The sequence below is a fragment of the Pelodiscus sinensis genome, chromosome 1 (assembly GCF_049634645.1).
Source record: "Pelodiscus sinensis isolate JC-2024 chromosome 1, ASM4963464v1, whole genome shotgun sequence".
Lineage (NCBI taxonomy): Eukaryota > Metazoa > Chordata > Testudines > Trionychidae > Pelodiscus > Pelodiscus sinensis.
Window position 1 is genome coordinate 71,701,312 of NC_134711.1, and position 22,483 is coordinate 71,723,794.

The following is a 22,483-nucleotide window of genomic DNA, read 5'->3' on the forward strand; positions in this document are numbered from 1 at the left end:
CCGTTAAATAATAAAATATAAGAGCAGATCTTCCTCTGATTTTGCAACTGCACATCTTACAGTGAAAGATGCTGTTAAAGCAATATGGGAAATACAAGGCAGACAGTACAGAGACTTAAGTACTGGAACTAAGGTTGCCGAGGGTGCTGCCACATCCTTTAGTCTGAAGTGGTTTCCACTATACACAAGATTTACTCTCAGATAAATGGCTTTCAGCACTTCCACCATAAATAATGTTCTAGTACACAGAACTTGACTGGAGTTTTATTCTATTTAACAGTTATTTTCTCCTATCACAGTCCAAAGACTATAAATGCTGAAGTACTTTATGCTAACCCATTGCAGATCATGGATTGCCAGCTGCATATGCAGATCCTTTTAAAAAAAAGTCAAGCCAGTTCTCTGGATGAAAACATTGCAAAACAATTCTCTTGTGGGTAAACAAAAACCAATGCAATAACAAAAGCTCTTTCCAACTATCATTCTGAATAAGTTATGAAACATTCTAAAACAAGCCCAATCACTTCAGTGTGGATGACAGTAATGATATTTGCAATGACAAGGAGATTTACGTTATCACAATGTACTTTCACCAGATTCTTAAAGTTGTGAAAACAGACCTCTTGGCCATAGATATTTCTATCAGTGAATGAAGAAAACGAGTTCAGGTTTTTTTTTTTTTTTTTTTTTTGCTAATCACTACATTCCTTAGGAGAATGGCAGAGGCAGAGGAGAAAGTAATAATGTCATAATAGGGGGGAGGAGGAGGGATCTCTGTTTTAAGTCTGATAAACCAGCAGTCAAGGTCTAAGAATGCTGTTAAAGCAGTCTCAAACCAGGGGAAGATCTGCTAGTGGATTTTTTAAAATTATACTAGTAGTACAGGTTGAATGTCTCTAGTTAGGCACTCTCTGGACTGGTAGGATTTTAGTCAGTCAAATGGCAACACTTATAAGCAAACAAGTTTCCTGCATTCCCACAAAGTTTGTTGACAGCCACCAGTCCTAGCTCAGTGTTCTGTGCTGTTATTTAGCTTTATTTTACCTCTAAATGTCTAAGAGCCCAGTAAGCAGTAGAAATGTTGGTAATGCTGATAGACAATATTGACCTCCTGTTGTTTGGCAAATTCTCTGATCCAGTACTAGTCAGATCCCAAGGGTTCTGGACTAGAGAGGTACAATCTGTGCAAAAGGAAAAGAGGAGTAAAAGCAGCACCAGCACTGAGTTTCAACTACAAAACAAGGTGAAATAGGATAGCATCATGGGTGGTGGGTGAAACTAGGGCTGGGGGAGGTAAGATACCCCCTCCTCTCATAGGAGCCAAGTGTCCTCCCATCGTAGGAGTATCCCACACACCAAACATTTGTGGCTCTGGCTGCACCCCCTCCTTCCTGTGAAGGCTAGGACTATAATAGAGTTTAAAGAGAAGCTAGACAATTTTATGGAGGTTAGGTCCATAAAAGGCTATTAGCCAGGGGATAAAATGGTGTCCTTGGCCTCTGTTTGTCAGAGGCTGGAGAGGGATGGCAGGAGACAAATCGCTTGATCATTGTCTTCGGTCCACCCTCTCTGGGGCATCTGGTGTTGGCCACTGTTGGCAGACAGGATACTGGGCTACATGGACCTTTGGTCTGACCCAGTACGGCCGTTCTTATGTTTCTGGAGTGGGGCGGCCTACAGCTTCAGTCTGACAAATCTCTGCAGAGCACAGACCTGTGGCCTGTGGCCTTCCCTGTCCCCTCCCAAGCACAGGGAGAGAAGATGGTGCATGGCTCCAGCCCTCCTGGACGGTGGATGCCAGCCTCTCTGGCCCCAATGCACAGGGAGGTCTTGAAGCACAAGATTGAAGCCTAGGCAGCCTCAGGAGACTGGGAGAGCAGAGCTGAATTGAGGGACTTTGGGGGGTGGAATGTGGGTAGGGCTAGCTAGACAGTGTGGGAAGGCATTGCCCCCTTCTGCCTTACACCCACCACCAAGGTGTCAACTCACAGGGGCAGGTGAGAGAGATCTGCACCATGGACTAAAGGTTTATGTATCACATGAAAAGATTTGATAAGTGCCTCAATATGGAAATATTAATGGATTAAACAGTTGAATAATTTTATACTGAGATTGTTTTTTGGTTCAACATTCTCTGAGAGGAATAGAAATGGAGGAGAGATTAGAAGAAAATGAAAACAAGAAGTTTTACCTCATGAATGTTAGAAGCAAAGTTAAATATCTGCCCAGCATTAAGGTATTGTTAGGGAGAAGCAAGGAAAAAAATAAGGGAGAGCTAAAGTACAACTAGAAACTGACTTCATACCTAGTGGTACAGCTTGGTATAAAAATAGAATGATGCCATGAAGAAATATAAAGCATGCAGTCTCTGTTCCAGATTTATTTCCTAATCTTTAGGACATTATCTGAATTTCGCGATCTTGCTCAGCCTGTAGAAGGGCAGGAGAGATTGGATGTGGTATAATTAGATCCCAACTTAATTTTAAATGTTGGGAGTACCAGTGTGGGTAATTCCATGATCATTTCAGTATATACCCTGTGGCTCCCATGAGCCTTCCTCCTTAGCCATCCTGTCTTTCAGGCAACCTACTGATGGAACTTCATCATCTTGAAGTTCAAATGAAGGTTCAGGAGGGGGTTGGCTTCCTGACATACCAGTCATAGTAGTTCCAAATCCCCCTTAGGTATGTTTCTGCACTTTTAAAGAATCCTGCCTTTAAATCCTTTACCAATCCTTTTTATCTGATCACTGTGTACCATCCCTACAGAGTACTGCTCAGGATATTTTCCACGGTTTGCAACATCGCAGCCTGTTTCCAGTTTCATGTTCTCCCCACTGAGCCCCACAGATCCCACTACGAGGAGGGTATATAAATCCCATTTTGCCTTGGCCAATCTGACAATTAGAGAAAAAATTCCTTCTTAGCCTCCTGAGAAAAGTGCAACTAACACAATGCCCCCCCAAAAAACTCAGTATTTCACCACTGTTTCACTTCTTCCATAGATAGGAGGGTAAGTTCCTATCTTTTCCAAGCTGTGGATCACTCTGAATCATAGAGAGGCAGTAGGTCCCCAGATTTTGTATGAGGCTGTAATGTGTATTCTAAAGCAAGATTTGGGTGTCTGGGCAACTAGAGTGAGCCTTCAGTGCAAATATCATCTCTCCTTTGGGTGCAGATCAGACATAAATGTGTACATTTGGGAAATATGGTGGGATTCCAGCTACAACATGCCCCCTACCCCTCCTCATAGGTTTGTACTTTACAATGCTTTATTAAAGGTCCAGAACAAAATACATTGTATCTTTTTACATATAAAAACCTATTCTGAAAAACTTCTCAGGTTGAAAAGTCGAGTGCCCCAAAAGTAGGAAATGCCAGCGTTAAGACCGTCAGTACATCCTTGTGTGTGTGCGTTATGATAGTCTTTAATGACAAGATCACAGACCTTATTATGCATAGACCCTCTAAGTCAGGATTCATCGTGCTTACTGAATGGATAATTAGTTCATATTTCTTTTTATCCTCCTCATTCAGTGTGTGGCACCATATTTAAATATGACACACCTTCTAACCCTCTCGTTGAATAGAGCATTATTAATTAAATATCATTAATTGCCTCTTGGGCTGCTTTATATTCCCATAGAACAAGTGCTTCACAGGCATTGATGACAAGAATTCATCTTCATAAAACTCCTTCATGGTTGTATCTCTGTCTGATAGTTTGGGAGAGTTGTAAGCATCTCAAAATGTATTCTTATAATGGAATGTATTGACAACGTAGACAACTCCACATATAATTGTTTTTTTCCGACAATTCCACCTAAAATCTTCTGTGAATGACAGATTATTTGAGTAGCAAAATAAATTGGAGTTGGTAAATGTAAAATAATGCGCAGTGGAAAACATAATCACAACTATGCATAGAAAATGATGGGGTCTAAATTGTGGCCACTCGAGAAAAAGATCTTGGAGTCATCAGGGGTAGTTCTCTGAAAATGGTCAAAAGCACTAACAGTATCAAGAACCACTAGGAAAGGAATAGATAATAAGACAGAAAATATTATAATGCTATAAATCTATGGTATATCCACACCTTGAATACTACAGGGAGCTCTGGTCTCCCTATCTCAAAAAATTAAAATTGGAAAAGATACTGAGAAGGACAATAAAATGATTGGGTATAGAACACCTTTCATGAGAAGAGATTAAAAAAAGTCTGGAACCGTTCAATTTTGAAAAGAGTTGGCTAAAAGGGTGGGAGTGTGATACCCTATAAAAGCATGAATACTGTAGAGACAGTGAATAGGGTAGGGATATTAATGCCTTTGCATAGCACAAGAACTAAGGATCAGTCAATTAAATTATTAACCAGCAAGTTTAAAAAAACAGAAAGGAAGTACTTGACACAGTACACAGCATGTGGAACATGTCACTAGGGATGTTGTAAAGGCCACAAGTATAACTGGGTTCAAAAAAGAATTAGATAAGTTCATGGAGTATAGCTCCAATGGCTGTTCGCTAAGATGGTTAGGGATTTAATCTCATGCTGTGGGTGTCTCCAAACCTCTGACTGCTATAAGCTGGGACTGGATAATTGCCCCATTCTGTTTATTATGTCTGAAGCATCTGGCTCTAATTGGAAGGCAAGGTACCTGACTAGATCAGTGTTTCTCAAAGTGGTCCGTGAAACCACTTTGAGAAACCTATTAACTGATTGTTCTGGTTTGTTTACTTACTGGGTGCTGTGGCCACAGAGCCTCACGGCTCCCATTAGCTCTGTTTTGCTGTTTGCAGCTAAGGGGAGCCGTGGGAAGCGGTATCCCGGCCCATGATGCTTCCCATGGTTCCCCTTGGCTGCAAACAGTGAAACAGAGCCAATGGGAGCTGTGAGACTCCATAGCCACGGTGCGGGTAAGTAAACAAACTGGAGCGGCCAGTTAATAGGTTTCTCAAAGTGGTTTCATGGACCACTTTGAGAAACACTGGGATAGATGGACCTTTGGTATGAGCTAATGTGGCCATTCTTATGTTCTTACTAGTTGTCATACATTCATCAGTGCCAATAACTGCACTGCAGTTTAATAGTGCCTCATATTTTAACAGTGCACTAATGTTATGGATAAACTTAAAAAACAACAAATGGTCTGGTAGCATTTTATAGACTTACAAAACATGTAGATGGTATCTACATGTTGTGAAGTTAGTTACGTCTAGAATGGAGACATTTCTTTCAAGATTAACCACTACAGTTAACCAATTCCCTCTCCGCCCCCAGTCCTCCACCAATAAACCAAGATAAAGGTTTCTGGTTAGCATATTATATTAATGAGGAAGTCTGCTAATGCATCTGATACATGATAATGAAAGTTTTCTTCGTATTTTTGTCCTCAGTTATCCTTGTAGCTGAGAATATGAATACCTAGCTCTTAGTGGGTTATTTATAAAAATAATTGTGTAAACAGGTGTCCAGACTCTTCCAGGGCTTCCCTTCTGGCAGCTGCCCCAGGAGAACCTGGAGGCATGACTTCCACCAGCCCACCTGCCTCGTTCTGCTGCCCCCAGCCTGCTTGTGGGGCTCTTCTCCTGGGATTTCTCAGCCCTGTGCGGAGCAGCAGCCGCAGCTGCTTCTAGGGTTCCCTGCCCCAGCCACTTGGCCCCACGCAAGGCAGCAGCTGCTTCAGGGGTTCCCCAACCCCCATCTGTGTGGGATGGCAGTCTCTCCTGAGGCTCTCAAACCCCAAGTCATCAGTCCTGCAGGCTGTTGCTGACCAGACTCACTCCACTCCCAGCCACTTTTAGCCTCTGTGGCCAGGGCTCTCTGGTCTAGCAATGTCTGTAGTCCTGCCGGACCATGGATGTTGCTGGACCACAGAGACCTGGAAGAGAGGTCAACTTGTATATGTCAAAATAATTTGGAGGTTTGTAGAAAATGTGATCTCTGAAATTGAATGGTTCCAAAAACTTTGGGGCAGACTCAATGTGGAAGAACTCTTACATAAAATTTTGGGTGTTATAAAATACAGAAAATTTGGGAAATATTTGATATAATCTTCTCTTTTGACTGTTTATTGAGGTGCTTGCCCCAGTTTATGTTTTAATGAAAGTTGTATTATGAATAATTCTGGTACTTTCCTGGCTTTTTTTTCCATATCCATTTAGTTTAATATAATAAACCTGGCTTGCAAATACCTTATTTTGCACATCTTGCGGAGAATTGTTTTAGATAATTGTAACAGCAATATGAGTAGATAATTAGAATTAAATGACTTGAGTATTTGTAATCTTTTCTCGTTTTTTTTCATTTTTGCTCTACTTTGTAAAATCACTGATAGCAATATATTTTGATTAATTTTTTCATCTTTACAGAAGAAAATACTGCGTTCTCTGTTTCTTCTAATCTGGATTAAATTCATTGATTGTCAAAGGTTCTGCAAACTGCGAACATTGTACTTTCCCCTTTTGGTTGTTTTGCATCATTCCATATTATGTTGTGAACTATTCAGATGCAGATTATGTAGCATTCCTGTGGCTTAAATAGAAAGCAGCATTATTTTTAAGTAAACTGTACCAATAACTCATGGTGAGATCAATGATAAAATGGTCAAATATGTTGTCCAATTATTCTCTAGATATTGACTGTGTTTCTTTTTATGAGATGCTACCTAAACTGGAAAAGCAATTAATCTGTTTATTGAGGTGCTTGCTTTATACATCTCTTCATTATAAATTTGAAAATTATTCCTATACAGGTCTCCAAATTAGCAGATGTTATGGTGAAATATGGTGTGAAGAAGGGAGATTGTGTGGTTATCTACATGCCCATGATTCCACAGACAATGTACACTATGCTGGCATGTGCAAGAATAGGAGCCATACATAGCCTCATTTTTGGTGGATTTGCTTCTAAAGAGCTTTCCAGCCGCATTGATCATGCAAAGGTAACAAACATTACGAAAAACAAAGCCCATTGTAAGTTATAGAAAATAATTGATTGCTGATACTTTAATTTTTCCCCAGTGATTGTTATATTTCCCTTATATGGCAAACAGTTCTGTTTTGTTGACAGATCATAGCATGTGGTCAGATCCTTATGCAGAGTACTATATTTTTATAGTAGATACTGCATTTTAACTTTTTGACCTTTCAAAGGATGACCTTTTATCATGCTGCTGTCTTTGCTTAGAACAAACATCCTCCTATATGGCAACTATTCATTGCTCCAAAATCTCTGCTTGAAACCTGCTTTTACCTCACACTTTCCTTGATTGTCAAAGATACTGCGAACGTTGTACTTCCCCCTTTTGCTTGTTTTGCATCGGTCCATATTAGTTGTGAACTATTCAGCTGCAGATTATGTTCAGGTACACAATGTGATTATAAAGCACAGGCAGGGAACCTTTTTTGGGTTGAGGGCCACAGACCCACGGGAAAATCAGCCAGTGACCACACATAAGGAAGAAGCAAAAAAACAACCCCTCCCTCCCCATCCTCACTGACCTGACCCCCAGATGAGAAGGAGAAAAAAAATCCTCACAGATGTGGCTCCCAACTAAGAAGCAGGAAAAAAAAGACACTCTCTTCAGTCCCCTCAAACTTCAGCCCCATGGCGGGGGGAGGCACTGAGGCTTAGGGCTTACCCCTAGGGCTGTATTAACTCTTCTGGGGTCCCAGGGACTAGTGGATTTTCTGGGGCCCCCGTAGGCTCATGGGTGGGGCCAAAAATGAGGGGTTCTGTATGTGGGAGAGGTTGCTAGGGAACAGGCTGGGCATAAGGTACGGGTTCTGGATGGAAAGGAGGGTGCAAGAGCTGGCTGGGGGGTCTGAGATGGAGAGTGCAAGAGTGGGCTGGGGGTGAGGAGTCTGGGCAGGAGGGAGGATTCAGGAGTGGGGGTCTGGGCAGGAAGGAGGGTGCAGGAGCAGGATGGGCTCTGGAAGGGAGAGGGTGAGGGAGCAGGCTGGGGGATGCAGGGTTTGGGCATAAGGGAGGGTGCAGATGGGGGTAAAGAATTGGGGTACCACTGCATGCTGCAGGGAAGTGCTACCTGTAGGTACCCCCTCCCGTTGCTCTGATTGGCTGTGATTCAAGGCTAGTAACAAGGGGCAATACTTGCAGGGATCCCTTTCCTGCAGTATGCAGATCTGTGCGGAGCCACTTCCTCCCCTTGCCAGGTAGAGCCCATGGGCTCAATGTGGCCTCCAGCTTGCTTTGATCAAGCCCATGAGGCTTGGGGCTTGCTCCTGCCCTCACAGTGACTACATTGTCTTATGCCACTGTAGGAGTGGGAGCCCTAAGCCTTTTGGGCCAGATCAAAGCAAGCTGGGTGCCAAATCTGCCTGTGGGCTATAGGTTCTCCACCCTTGTTACACAGTATTTAGTGTCAGATAAGCCTAATACTTAATTCATAAGTCAGCAATAGGCAACCTAGCCCAGTGAGTGTGCTGCATGAGTAGACCTTCTTCATCTCAGTGGGCCACAAGATTATTCTAACCAAGACAGACTCCTACGATGGATAGTTTTTATAACTATGCTGGAGTACCTAGAATTTCTGGGGTTTGCCAATTGATCTGTAGCAGTGCTTTGATTGCATGGATAAGGAGTAAGTGGGTCTCACAGTCAGTGCGGTGTGCAATCAGTACGCACCTCACTTCATAGAATCATAGAACTGGAAGAGACCTCAGAAGGTCATCAAGTCCAGCCCCCTGCTGTAGGCAGGACCAATTCCAACTAAATCAACCCGGCCAGGGCTTTGTCAAGCCAGAACTTAAACACCTCTAGGGATGGAGACTCCACTACTTCCCTAGGTAACCCATTCCAGTGCTTCACCACCCTCCTAGTGAAATAGTTTTTCCTAATATCCAACCTGGACCTCTCCCACCACAACTTGAGACCATTGCTCCTTGTTCTGCCATCTGTCACTACTGAGAACAGCCTCTCTCCATCCTCTTTGGAACCTCCCTTTAGGAAGTTGAAGGCTGCTCTCAAATCCCCCCTCACTCTTCGCTTCTGCAGACTAAACATACCCAAGTCCCTCAGCCTCTCCTCATAAGTCATGTGCTCCAGCCCCCTAATCATTTTGGTTGCCCTCCGCTGGACCCTCTCCAATGTGTCCACATCCTTTTTGTAGTGGGGGGCCCAGAACTGGACACAATACTCCAGATGCGGCCTTACCAAAGCTGAATAAAGGGGAATTATGACATCTCTGGATCTGCTGGCAATGCTCCTCTTAATGCAACCTAATATGCCATTAGCCTTCTTGGCTACAAGGGCACACTGTTGACTCATATCTAGCTTCTCACCCACTGTCACCCCCACGTCCTTTTCTGCAGAACTACTACTTAACCGGTTGGTCCCCAGCTTGTAACTATGCTTGGGATTCTTCCATCCCAAGTGCAGGACTCTACATTTGTCCTTGTTGAACCTCATCAGATTTCTTGTGGCCCAATCCTCCAATTTGTCTAAGTCATTCTGTACCCTATCTCTGCCCTTAAACGTATCTACCTCTCCCCCCAGCTTAGTGTCATCCGCAAACTTGCTGAGGGTGCAATCCATCCCCTCATCCAGACCTTCACATGCCATTGCTTAATGTGTGTGTCACTTCAGTAATACTGGTAGGAAAAAATATGTGAACAAAACCAGTGGAATCTGGCAACCCTATGCATAGGCAACAGTAAATAAAATGTCTTGCTGGCCACACATAGAACCCCATTGGGCTGCAAGTTGCCCACCACGGCTATAATTAAAATCTAGCAATTTCTATTAGAAATAGTATTGGTCACAATATTTTAAATTATGGCTATTCCTTTTGTTGGAATTACAAGTGGAAGAGAGAGGGGGAAATCACAATTTCTTGTCCATGCAATTGTCCACGCAACAGTACATGCAATTTCTTGAAATTCCATTTCTACCTTTTAAGCAGGCTAAAGGAATTAATTTAAGCCTCAGCTGGTATACTGATTGGCAGGTGGCGAAAAGAGCTAAGTAGTAATGCAAAACTTTAAGGTCAGTTTATATAGTTACACAGAATTAGCATTTTTTTTATTTTCACAGTACTTTACAGATATTAGCTAACTAGAAGATTTACCCGGCGTTGCTTGGGTCCTTAATTCAGTTTTTGTTTTTTGGAAAATAAAATGAAAATGTACATGCTTCACTTGACTCATTGCTTCGGGGACTGGGGATAAGGAGTTCAATATGCAGCTCTCCAGCTTTTTTTTAAGTTCACTACAAATTGTATTAGAGCTATTTTAAAGCATATACATTTAAATAATTATCTAATACATGGCACTCTGCTGAACTGAAAGTTAGTAAGATATTCTTTAGCAGTTAGTTCAGTTAGTACTATAATTTGTGTTTATCGAAAACTGTGGTACCAAACTTACTGTCGATATGATATGCTAGAAAGAATTAAATCTCTGGAACAGAGCTCAAGCTGTGAGTAGTTCTTTTGGAAGAAAGGTCACAATTTAAATCTTGTCAAAAGACCCCAAATGTAAGTACTAACAAGAACTTTCTATTTTATATAGAAAAGTACAGATACTGTACCAGTTTGCCTTAATTTGTCTTGAATTTTAAATAGCTCTGGGAATATTGCATAGACCTACAATTGATGGTTATTAGTCTTCTCAGGTACTGACTGCTGTAGACATAAGCAAATGGAGATGAAGTGATACGGAATGGGAATATAGGCATTTGTTGTAACCTCATCTCACTTGAAGTGGAGAATAGGATATACTTTACTATTCTGAAATAACATTCTTTTTTCTGATGTTAGATTTAAGCACACTATTTTTATAGGCAACTTTATTTTAATATTTAAAAAGAAAACTGCAAGCATACTTGTGGGATTTTCACTGTGTCACAGAGTAGCTTCCTCCAAAAATTGATTGCTGATAGACATCAGAAAGAACAGACCAAAAATAGTGCTTGAAGAAAACCCTTATTCCAGAACCATCATCTTTCCTGTCACAGCTGTGTGATACAGGAGCTGGGTGCCAGTAGAGAGATACCATTCGCTGAATGTCAGCAATCAGCACCTGCAGCAGAGTTAGTTTCTAGGCAACCTCATCAGTACAGCTGGGCTGCAGCAGGCTACCTGTCTGGCCACATTCTCTGATTGCCTGGAGAGGCCAGTAGGCCAGTTTTCAGGTCAGCAGCAGCAGTATCAATTTGCTGGCTGCTCAGTGCTCATGACCACTTCTATATTATCTTCCTGCCTTGCACTCAGCTTTGCATCCATCCTGCCACTACCTTGAACCTCTTTGCCTGCTCTCCTGCTTCTTCCCGTTGCTGACCTTGAATTTGACCCTTGGCTCCAGCTTCTGCCTCTGCCATAGTCCCAGGGTCTAATACTGGTCCTCATTAGGAATATGAATGGTTAATCCTTAATGGGTGAGGCTTGCCAGTTCCGATTAACTGGTGGGGCTACAGCAGCTCCTATTCCACCACAGGAAGGGGGCTGCTTTAGCTCCACAGGGCCTGCTGCAGATGTGGGGTGTTCTGTCCCAGTCAGATCACCCCCTGCCGGTGGTGGGCCTGGCTCGGGTGTGCCACAAGCAGGGACACTTCTCCCTGGCTAGAGTAGCACCTGTCCGTGGTGGGGATGTGTGTGGGGCAATCCAGACCTGCTGTGTTGTGTGAGGGGGCCATTCCAAGCCCAGCCAGACTAGAGTGGGTTCCCCCTGCTGGCTCCCCCTTTAATTGGTTAACCATTATATTTAACCAGTTAACCAATTAAATGGGATTTTACATCCCTAGTCCTCATGCCTCACCACTAGGCCTGAGACTTTTTCTAAACACTAGGGTAGACTATTCTCCTGCCTGTTGCCAGACCTAACAGCTGCACTCTCTCCTCCTTGCACAATCAGCTCAGCTCAACTAAGTCATAGGGCAATTAGAGTGCATGTTACTGGCTCAGGGGCAGGAAGAGGCTCTGTCTGGCAGGTGAAGTGGATGGGATTCTGTGGCCTGGGATGTCTCTCTAGATGGTGATGCATTCTTGGGCCTATCTACTCACAGGGACTATTACAGGATAAGGGAGTGCCTGGACACTTATGGGGAAGAGCAGGTAGGGGAAGGAGTTGCAGACTCAATTATTCACAGTGGTACTTAAAAGGAACAAAAGGAAGTGCTTTTTCACATAACGCACAATTGAAGTGTGGAACTTGTTTTCAGTGGATATTGTGAAGGCCAAAGCTACAATGAGAATCAAAAAAGTATTAGGTAAGTTCATGTATGATAGATTCATCAATGGCTATTAGCCAAAATGGTCAGCAATGCAACCCCTATGCGCTGTGTGTCCCTAGCCTCTAACTTAGGGTTGGGCAAAAGGCCCATCAAGCGGGTTAATCTAGCCCATGGAAGCCCTGCCGCTCCCCTGCCCCCAGGCTAGTTAGGATCTGAGTGTGAAGGGGAGAGTGCACCAAGTTTCCTCCACCCTGCCAGGAGCATGCGGCTCTTTGAAGCACCACATGCTCCTGGCAGGGTGGGAGGAGACTTCATGTACTCCCCCGCCCCCAAGCCGTGATGGGCCTGAGCATGAGGGGAGTGCACAAAGTTTTCTCCGTCCTACCCCTGTCCTGTGAGAAGCGCATGGCACTTAGAAGTGCCACGCACTCCTGGCAGGGTGGGAGGAGGCTTAGCATGTTCTCCAGCCCCTAGGCCCTGATTGGACGCCAGCGGCTTAGGTGTGATTTGGGGGGGGGGGGGCAAAGGGGCTGTGGGTGGAGATGCCCAGAAGCATCCTGGCCCTGCCCCTTCCATTTGAGGCCCCTCCCCTTCTGGTGCGGCCCAGGGCCACTTCAAAAATTTCTGAAGTGGCACTCTGCAAAACATTATTGCCCACCCCTGCTCTAACTGCTAGAAGCTCAGAGTGAATGACTGGATGGATCAGTAGGTGAGTGCCTCTTCTGAAAATTGACCATACTCAGTTTTAAAAATCTTGATTATCTGAGTAAGTCCAGAAGCAAATTGAAGAACAGGGGTGTGTGTGGCCTATGCTGAAAGTAGTGAATGGAGATTTCAGAGTGAAAAGGGTTCTTTAGGCATGTAGGAGATCCATGGGTTGTGGAAGTGTTGGTGTAGAGGAGGGAGATCAGGAATGCATGGAGAGGGCTAGAGAAGGAAGAAAGTATACATATTAGGGAACTGGGTCTGGACTGGGGAGATCCATGTGTCTGTGTGAACAGCACTTTTGCTCCGCTTCTCACTGGGACAGGATTGCAAGGAGAGCTCTTAAAGGAGATTTATATTGATGTTGTGGAACGTTGCCCTCTTTATACTAGCATCACCACTCCTGTAGCACTGTTTTTTCGAAAAAGAGCATCTAGACTACAATCAATACTTTCGAAAAAGCAAGTCACTTTTTCGAAAGAGAGCACCCAGGCAGTCTGGATGCTGTCTTTCGAAAAAGCACAGTTTGCATTACATAGCGCCTTTCTTTGAAAGAGCACTTTTGAAAAAAAGCATTATTCCTCCTAAAACAAGATTTTCTGCAGTTGAAAAAACTGCCGTGTTCTTTTGATTTACTTTCAAAAGAACGCGGCAGCAGTCTAGACGCAGGAGAAGTTTTTTCGAAAAAAGGCCACTTTAAAAAAAAACAAAAAACCCCTGTAGTCTAGACACACCCATGTGCTAGACACACGCAGCCCACTTTCCTAGCCATATTCTTCCTCCTTCACTAGACTATTGCATATCTCTCCTACCTCAACACCAGAAAAGTAATCTGATGTCACGTAGCACCCCTTAAAAAGCAATTTGAGCAAAATTAGCTTTGACTCATCTATAAACATAACAATAGGAGACAATAATTATTAGTATCTTAGATTAATTACAAACTAATTTGTTTAAATGTAGCCTCCACATGACTTCAGTTAAGATGAACTTTATGGAATGTTTGAAGATTCTAACTTATTCTGTTGTTGAGTTTATTCCAGTTAAAAATATGCTGAACTTATTTTTAGAAAAAGGACATTTAAAAATATTTTTAAAAACTTTTAAATTCAAACTAATGAATGAATTTCTTTAGTAGCATATTTGGGGTTGGTGCCCAGTATTATTCATATATAAGAAAGCTATTAAGTTCCTGTTCTAAGTTCAAAACTCAACTAACCTATAACTATAGAGTTGGGGCCTCTGCTTCCATAATGAGCGTTCTGGAAATGTGCACAATTAATAAACTAGCATGGTCAGATTGTGAGATTGCACATTATAAATTTAAGAGCACTCTTGTTGTGCTTGCAGATTTGCACAGGAGAGAAGATTGATTCTGTATTAAGTAAGATGAGTCTGACTATTAGTTGACTTTTACTTCTTGGAATAGGACTAATATAAATATTGTTTAGTTAATTTTTGAAGGGAGAGGTTTGGGAGTTATGCCAGCACATTTGGTATATTGTTGTAACATATCAGAGGTGCCCTGACTTTAGACGGCACAATGTAATGTTCTCACTTTCAGTGTAAATGAAGAGTGTGTCATCCAAACAAACATTTAAGAAGTGTAGAAACTTGTAGTGGGTGAAGATTACAATGTTCTTTTTAGAAATGAAGTGAACATCTGCATTGTGTGTAAGGGCTTTATTTACTGAATAATTTTATGACGAACATTTTTAATGTACAATGAATGATCCTCTTCACTTTAGCCAAAACTCATTGTAACTGCAACTTTTGGAATAGAACCAGGAAGGAAAGTGGAATACATACCACTTCTAGAAAGAGCACTGGAAATGATACAGCATCGACCTGAGAAAGTTCTCATATACAGTCGACTTCATTTGGTAAACCAAATAGTTCTTACTTTTAAACTTTTTATGTGTTGTCTTGCTGTCCTTTTTTTCTTTTTTATCAAATAAAATATGTATTGCTATGCGTTTTAATTGGGATCTCTTGTGTCATCAGTTTTAAATAACTTTTAATTAGCTAGTAGAAGCGACGAGGAGTCCTGTAGCACCTTATAGACTAACTGAAGTGTAGGAGCATAAGCTTTCGTGGGCAAAGACCCACTTCGTCAGATGCAGTCTAACACGGCTCCTCGTCACTTTTGCAGATTCAGACTAACACGGCTACCCCTCTGATACTTAGCTAGTAGAGCTTCTGTGTCTGAAAGATTAGGTAAACTAGATTTGTTCAAGGTATCCATATGGGAGACTGGATGCTACATATCTTTTGAGCCACTCTCTATTATTTCATCTGTTTAATTTCCTTGAATATTTCCATGTTTCTTGGTGTACAGGGAACTGTTCCCCGAGTCCCAGGTCGTGACCTTGATTGGGATGAAGAAATAGCAAAAGCAACCCCTCATGACTGTGTTGCTGTTCATTCAGATCATCCACTTTACATTCTTTATACGTCAGGAACGACTGGCTTGCCCAAGGTAGAGTACTATCTTTAATATAAATATCTGTGACCAAACTATTTTCTGTTCCATATGAGAGAGCATTTAATTAGAAGGCTGAAAATATTTGCCCGTGCTCACTGCAATTAATGATAGGCCTTGTTAGAACTGCTTTGACCTCATTTGCTCTCATTTCATTGAACTTTTATGATTTAAAGTTCATTGTCTTCCAGTAAATCGCATTAGTGGATCTGAATGTGTGAATGGCATTAAATAAACTGCATTCTAATTTAAATGTTTGTTTAATATAAATTCTTTCAAAGAAAGGACATATTTCTTAGCTACCTATCTGTTTTAGCAGTGTAATATAAATGTTATATGTTTAGTGAGAAGTTGCTCAACAGTGTTTACTTCAATGATGGGCAACCAAGGCTAGTGAGTGAGCTGTATGAGTAACCTTCTTTCATCTCAGTAGGCCACAACTTTGAAATCGGGCATGTGCACTAACCATGACTCCAAGAATAAGATTAAATTAATTGCACCTGATTTTCCTTCTTTATTGTGCCTTTTCAACATAAAGCAATCCATTATTAGGAGCAAATTAAATTGCTGGCAAAAATAACGTAAAGAAGCAGAATAGTGATAGAAATGCAGCCGTGTTAGTCTGGTCTAGCTGAAACAAAATGCAGGACTATGTAGCACTTTAAAGACTAACAAGATGGTTTATTAGGTGATGAGCTTTTGTGGGCCAGACCCACTTCCTCAGATCAATATGTGGAAGAAAATGGGCACAACCATATATACCAAAGTGATACAATCAAAAAAATGACCTCATGTGAAATTGACAAATCAAATTTTAGAACGGAGTGGGGGTGAGGAGGGAAGGTTAGTGTCTGTGAGGTAATGACAAAGGGGTGATAATAGGGGAAGTTTCTGTGAGACAGACCCATAGCCTCCTATAGACAACCACCTAACCTCAGGATGATTCTTACCAACAACCACAGGACATACCACACTAATACCAACCCTGGAATTTTCCCTTGCAACAAACCCCGGTGCCAGCTCACACTTAATATCGTGACATTTAACACTAAACTCTTTTTGGTTTACTTGGGAGTGGGACCTGCGTGTGTGTATGTGTGGAGACTAAGGACATGTCAGTGAGATATCTGGATTCAGTAGCACCAGATATATGCTTCTCCATCCCTTTTATTTGCCTCTTCCTCCCCCCCCCAGCACTGCAAAAATCGTCTCTATAGCGTAATAAGTTGGAAAGAGAACTGTGTAGTGCTGGTGACTTGATGAGGTCAATGGGTGCCCTGGTAGGTGAAGGAAGATATTGAGTGAGTAGAACCCGAGATAAATAGCTAAAAATACAGTTGCATAACAAGAAGAAAACCAAATAAGATGGAGATACGGGGGCAGAGAACAGAAAAGAAAATCTTAAAGATAGTGACTGGCAAGAAGAAACAGGCTGAGAGAGGGGAATAGATTTCCAGGTGCCTATTCATCTTGAGGTGAAATCCATTTAAAAAGGCTAGGAGTGCTACTACCCTCCATGACAAGGAGCTTTCCACAAACAGATAGCAATTCAGTTAATCAAAGCACAGGGGAGCACATGACATAGCTACTTTTGGAGAATTCAAATCACGTACTTAGATGACGTGGCAAAATTTGATTGTGGAGTATTACATCTAAGCGTACACAAGTAGATAGACATAGATCCTGTGATCCCAATACTTCAAAAATTTCTAGCAACTGCTGTGCTAACTGCATCTCAGAAACAGATTCTAAATGTCAATAGAGTCAGCAAAAGCTCATAATTTTCAGATAGTGGAAAATTTTCATTTCATGAAATTTGATATAGTTCAAAATGTCCTACCTCCCACATGTTCTATTTAAAATTTTTACTTGGGAAACTTTGATACATGTTGTTCCCAGCGCCTTGCCCCTAGGGTATGAAATTGGTTGTGATTTTTGTCAGTTTTTCTTTTTCCCCTGTGCACTAGTGACTAAGGATGTGTACGACTAGTCAACTATCCGATAAGCAAATGCTTATCGGATAGTTGACACACTAGTCAACTGGTTGGTCCCCCATCCTTGCTACCTCTATCAGAAAGAGGCAGCAAGTAGGGGAGAAGAGGAGAGGGTGCTTTGAAGTGGCAGTACCGCGTGGAGCCCAGAGCCAGGTCCTGGGCTCCATGCGGCGCTGCCGCTTTGAAACGCCACGTGCAACCCGGAGCCAGGAGGGGACTCGCTTGCTGACCCCGGGCTCCTTGCTGCACTGCTGCTTTGAAATGCCATGGGGAGACTGCTTGAGTCTCCCCACTGGCCCCATGCTTCCTGCAGAGCTTTTGCCTTTGAAGTGTAGCCCTGGGGCTGTTGCTACACTTCAATGGTGGAGGCACCCTTATCAAATAATAAATAGTGGATGCAAATTGCATTGACTATTCGATTAGCCGATTAATCTAAATTTAATTAGATTAGTAGCAGCCCTACTAGTGACATAGCAGCCAGTTAGCCTATCTGTCAGTTTGTTTTTGTGAAACATTCTGGGTTCAGTGAATTAACATTTTCCAGTGAAAACCTATTTGGTTGAAAATTTCTCAATCGGCTCTAGTTCTCAACATAACTGTCTGTGCAAGGTGCTATTAATAGGAATACGTGTGTAGATATACATATATATACATCCCATAGGATGGTGCTTGTGTTCTGTCACTGAAGGGAAGAAGATTAATTTCTGTACATATTTAAATTAAATTTGTTTTCACTTTAAATGTTTTATAACTTCAGTATGTGGAAAACTGATTTTGAAAAGGATTTTAGCTGGGTGATGGTTTGCATTCTGTAAATGACGTCAGATCTAATATTTTGAATCTTCCATATAATAATGCATAAATCAATTTTAATTCGTACTTGGCCTTTCCTCAATGGGACTAATGAATGAACAAAAATTTGTAGGATTGGGCTGTTACATTATTCTGATATGGCAAAGATGTCAAAATTGAAATTAGACAACTTGAAATAGTCTAGCTAATTTATAGTAATGATACTTTAGAAGGAGACTTATTGATTGTTTACCTTTTTAAGTGATTTTAATTTTAAATTACTTCTCACTTAGGGTGTTGTTAGACCAACAGGTGGGTATGCAGTTATGTTGAACTGGACAATGTCGGCTATTTATGGACTCAGACCTGGAGAGGTAAGTGCTATTTAAATTTTAGTTGCAGGTATTGAAACTTTTGGAACTCTCTCTCTTTTTTAAAAAAAAAAATCTGAATTTAATATTCATTTTATTTTAGGTGTGGTGGGCAGCTTCTGACTTAGGCTGGGTAGTTGGCCATTCTTACATTTGCTATGCACCTCTCCTGCATGGGAATACAACTGTTTTGTATGAGGTAAATGCTTGTTATTAGTCTTGAAAGAGACAAAATAGGAGAGGTTATATCTTTTTTGGAACAATTTATATTGATGGGTTGTATAAATATTGGAGCTATACAGGGATCTTTTTTGGGTAACTGTTATCACTGTTTGACATTTATGCATTTTAGTAATATGTTTAGATGTGTGTACTTTTAAAAATTTGAAACTACTTCCAAACAAAAATAACAGAACCTAGTATAACACACAACTTGCAAAGACTTGAGAATCTTAATTGTATGCATAATTCCATGAAGTCTATAGGACTACACATATGTATAAAATTAAATATGTATATGCTGTTGCATGCATGTGTGTTTTTTGCATCAAGAATAGGGATGTTAAAAATAATGATTTAGAGTAACTGTAACTGCTGAAAATCTCAGTGGTTACACAGCTACCTGTGCTGCAGCTAAGCCTCCCTGGGAGTTGGGCCACCAGCTCCTGACAATTCAGCTCTGCTACTGGAGAGGAGGCTTTGCTGAAGCAGTGAAGCCTCCTCCCTGGGAATGGAGCGGGCAGCCCTTGCCCGCTTGGCTCCCAGGGAGGACCCTTCGCTGAGCATAAACAACACTGTTAACTGATAAGCACCTGCTTATCAGTTAAACAATTAGTTGTTTACACTCAGTCATCTCTAATCAGGGGCAATAGTGTGGTGTCCTGAAATAAACATAAGTTTGAGACTAAATTTGGGATTTTGTTATCCTGAGCCACCAAAGAATACTTTGGAGGAAATTCTTTAACAATGGAGATGACAGAGGATTGGCTCTAGTTGTTTAGCACTGTAATTCTGAAACTTTTAGTGCTATGTGCCCCATACATATGTTTTAAAGTTTGGTGGCTCCCCACAACCAAGTACTTTAAAAAAAATTGACTTAGGATATGAGATTCAAGAATTCAGGATATTATAGTTAGATGGTATTGAAACATTATCTGTCCTGCATATCCCACTCTTCTTGTGGATTTTGGCTTTGTCCCATCAATACATGTAGCTTAGTTAAGATCTTCAACCAGTATGAATTCATCAAGGATCTCGAAAATGTCCTTGCCAGTTGTTCATTTAGGATTTTTTCACAAAATATGTCTTCAACAATGGAGCAAAAGTCCACAAAAAAATGCTCAATTGGATGCAGAGAAGTTGTGACTTGAGTTTAAATGAATCCAGCACAGGGTAGAGATGAAGCATTGTAGGACGTTTTGTTAGAATATGCAGATGTATTTAGTCGGCACAACAAAACACTGGGTCAATACTGGGAACACCTGACCTATCAAACAAGGACCTTCAAGTGTCCCCAGTTGTTTTCAGCGGGAGTTCAAGATACAACTGTGAAAGATTCAGCGCAGGCTAATTAGGCCCTTTGTGAGCTCATGAGAAAAAATGTAGAGGTGGACTATCATCTATTGAATTATATGACTTTCAGAAGTTCCTGTCCCTTCCCATGGGTTGACACTGACACATTGGATTTCCTGGTTAAAGCCCAATGGTTCTCTATTCTTGGCCTGACTGGTCGGTATTGGCCAATGGAGGTACATTCAGCAGATAAAGTTAAACAGTATTCTTCATTAGCAGCCCTTTGAGTTCAATGTAAAACCATTTAAGTAATGTACCAGGTATGTTCCAAAGCCTTGTGCACATTGTGTTAGCTGACTTGAAGGGATCATCCTGCCTTGTGTACCTGGATGATACCATTGTGATAGGCCAGGAATGGATAATAAGTAGTCAGAGAGCCAGCCCCCCAGAATTAACCCTGGCAAATTGCGCCTAGCCCACGGGCCACTTATCGCCCACTCCTGTGATAGGTCAGACTACTTTGTATTGGATTGTTGTAGATATAGAGCTTATTGCTGTTATAGTAACTGAGTTAGGTCACTAGGGGTCAGCCCAGCTGGTTTGGGCTGGTTTAGTTCTGTGTTATGGAATAAATGGACACTTGCAACTGCTCGTGCTCTTTGTGTTTTCAGTGATTTCTTTCTAAACTGTGGCACTCCAAACGATAAAACACAAACCTTTGAAGATCACTTGCAGAAACTGAAATTGGTACTTGAGAAGTTGAAGGGTACTCATCTGGAAATTAAGATAATTAAATATCCTCTTTTTTGCAGGGTGGTGAAATATTTGGAGGTGTTATTTCTACAGAGGGAGTAATCCCTGCTCCAGAGTAGATGAGGCCATCAGAGCATGGCCAGTGTCTTGGGATATAACCAAGCTGCACAGTTTATTGGGTTTGGTCTCCTATTATGGAACATTTGTAACAGACTCTACTACCTTTGCTAGCCCCTTACACAGGATTTTAGACAAAGCAAAGTTCCCCTGAACTGAGGAGTGTTAAGATGCCTTCTTAGAGTTGGAAAAGCAGTTAATGTTCACTTCCATTCTAACATGTCCAGACTCATTTCCGTTCCTAGTTGTGCACTGATGCAAGTGAAGTAGGCATTTATGCAGTTTTGCCACAAATGGAAAAAGAGCTAGGAGAAGATGATAGCCTAGTTTAGCCAAGCCTTAAGTAGAGGGAAGTGCAAATGTGTGATGACAAAAAAGGGGAGGGAGCTGCCTGCTGGGGTGACCATTACCATACATTTTCAACAATTGCTTTTAGGGAGAAGGAGTATGTTGAAGACCATTATTTTAGTGGCTGCATTGTTTCCATCAGCCTGAACGGTGATTAGCCAGATGTGGTTGGTCAAGTTTGACTATGGCTTGTATACTGTCCAGGAAAACAACACCAAAATGCCATTGCCTTGTCCTGGTGGTCTTTTTTGGGAGAAGTTGAACTGCAGGCTTAAGGGGATAGAGGTGCTTGTTTAAAGATGTGTTTAGTCTGCCAAGTCCACAGTTGCTGCTCAAGACATTCTGTTTGGACAGTTCCCTAAAGTCCTTGGTAACCTCTCCAAGTAGCATACTAGGTGGCAGGCACTGGCTGTGTTTGAGGCTTGTTCTTATCTCATGACAGATTCACCAATCCAGCCACCTGGTTTTGACCTACATCATCTTTGGATAAAATTCAGTCACTTTAGATGTAGAGATCAGATGTGCTGCTAATGGCTATAAATAGGGTCTATATGTCTCTCCTTTTGTTTCTATGGCCAGTTAGGAGATGTAGGTCACATTTGTAGGTTGCATCCATTAACAAAAGTTGCCTTGAGTTCCTCATAGACTTGAATAATGCTCTTCACTCAGCTATTGAATGATTAAGACACTTAGACTAACACAATTGAATTAATGATCTAGATAAATGCAAACACAATATGTACATATATATGAAATTCACTCTACATTCTCATTTATACCAGATGGTTGAGATTTGAGTTTGTAATGTGCATTTTGAATAATGTAGTGCAGCAATATGGTGACATTTGTAACCATCAAATGCATGCTCTGCACTTGGGGTTCTTGTCCAGTATTTATGCAAGTGGCATATTCAATATGGAAGCTATATATACTTCTTAATTTAGGTATAAGCTCTATGTGATATAAAAAGTTCATTTTCTAAATGTGATTTTTTTCTAGTGAAAAGACCATAGCAGTAACTATATTTGCTTAAAAGTCACTCTATTTTTACTTAATCTCTTCATCATTTAAAATAAACCAGCATGGTGACCTTCACCCACTACAGCAATCAGAATCAACAACCACTTCTGCACAAGGTCATGCCCTTCCATCGGAGGCCCACTCTACCCCCTGCTCTTGCCCTCCAGGGCCAGAGGAGCCCCAAACTCCCCCCCACAGCTCCC

The 22,483-nt window shown here is 41.6% G+C and overlaps 1 protein-coding gene across 4 annotated transcripts in view; it reads left to right on the forward strand.

The window, feature by feature from the left end:
- ACSS3 (acyl-CoA synthetase short chain family member 3) overlaps positions 1-22,483 on the forward strand; it is a 126,654-nt gene that overhangs the window by 21,688 nt on the left and 82,483 nt on the right. Inside the window, exons 3-7 of one of the 4 annotated variants that reach the window (XM_006118478.4) lie at positions 6,752-6,940; positions 14,640-14,774; positions 15,230-15,370; positions 18,453-18,533; positions 18,634-18,729. In XM_006118478.4, the coding sequence (XP_006118540.2) occupies positions 6,752-6,940; positions 14,640-14,774; positions 15,230-15,370; positions 18,453-18,533; positions 18,634-18,729 (642 nt within the window). Of the gene's footprint in view, positions 1-6,751; positions 6,941-14,639; positions 14,775-15,229; positions 15,371-18,452; positions 18,534-18,633; positions 18,730-22,483 lie in introns of those variants that run through there. The other 3 variants (XM_025182327.2, XM_025182328.2, XM_075932485.1) reach the window with 3 other exon arrangements.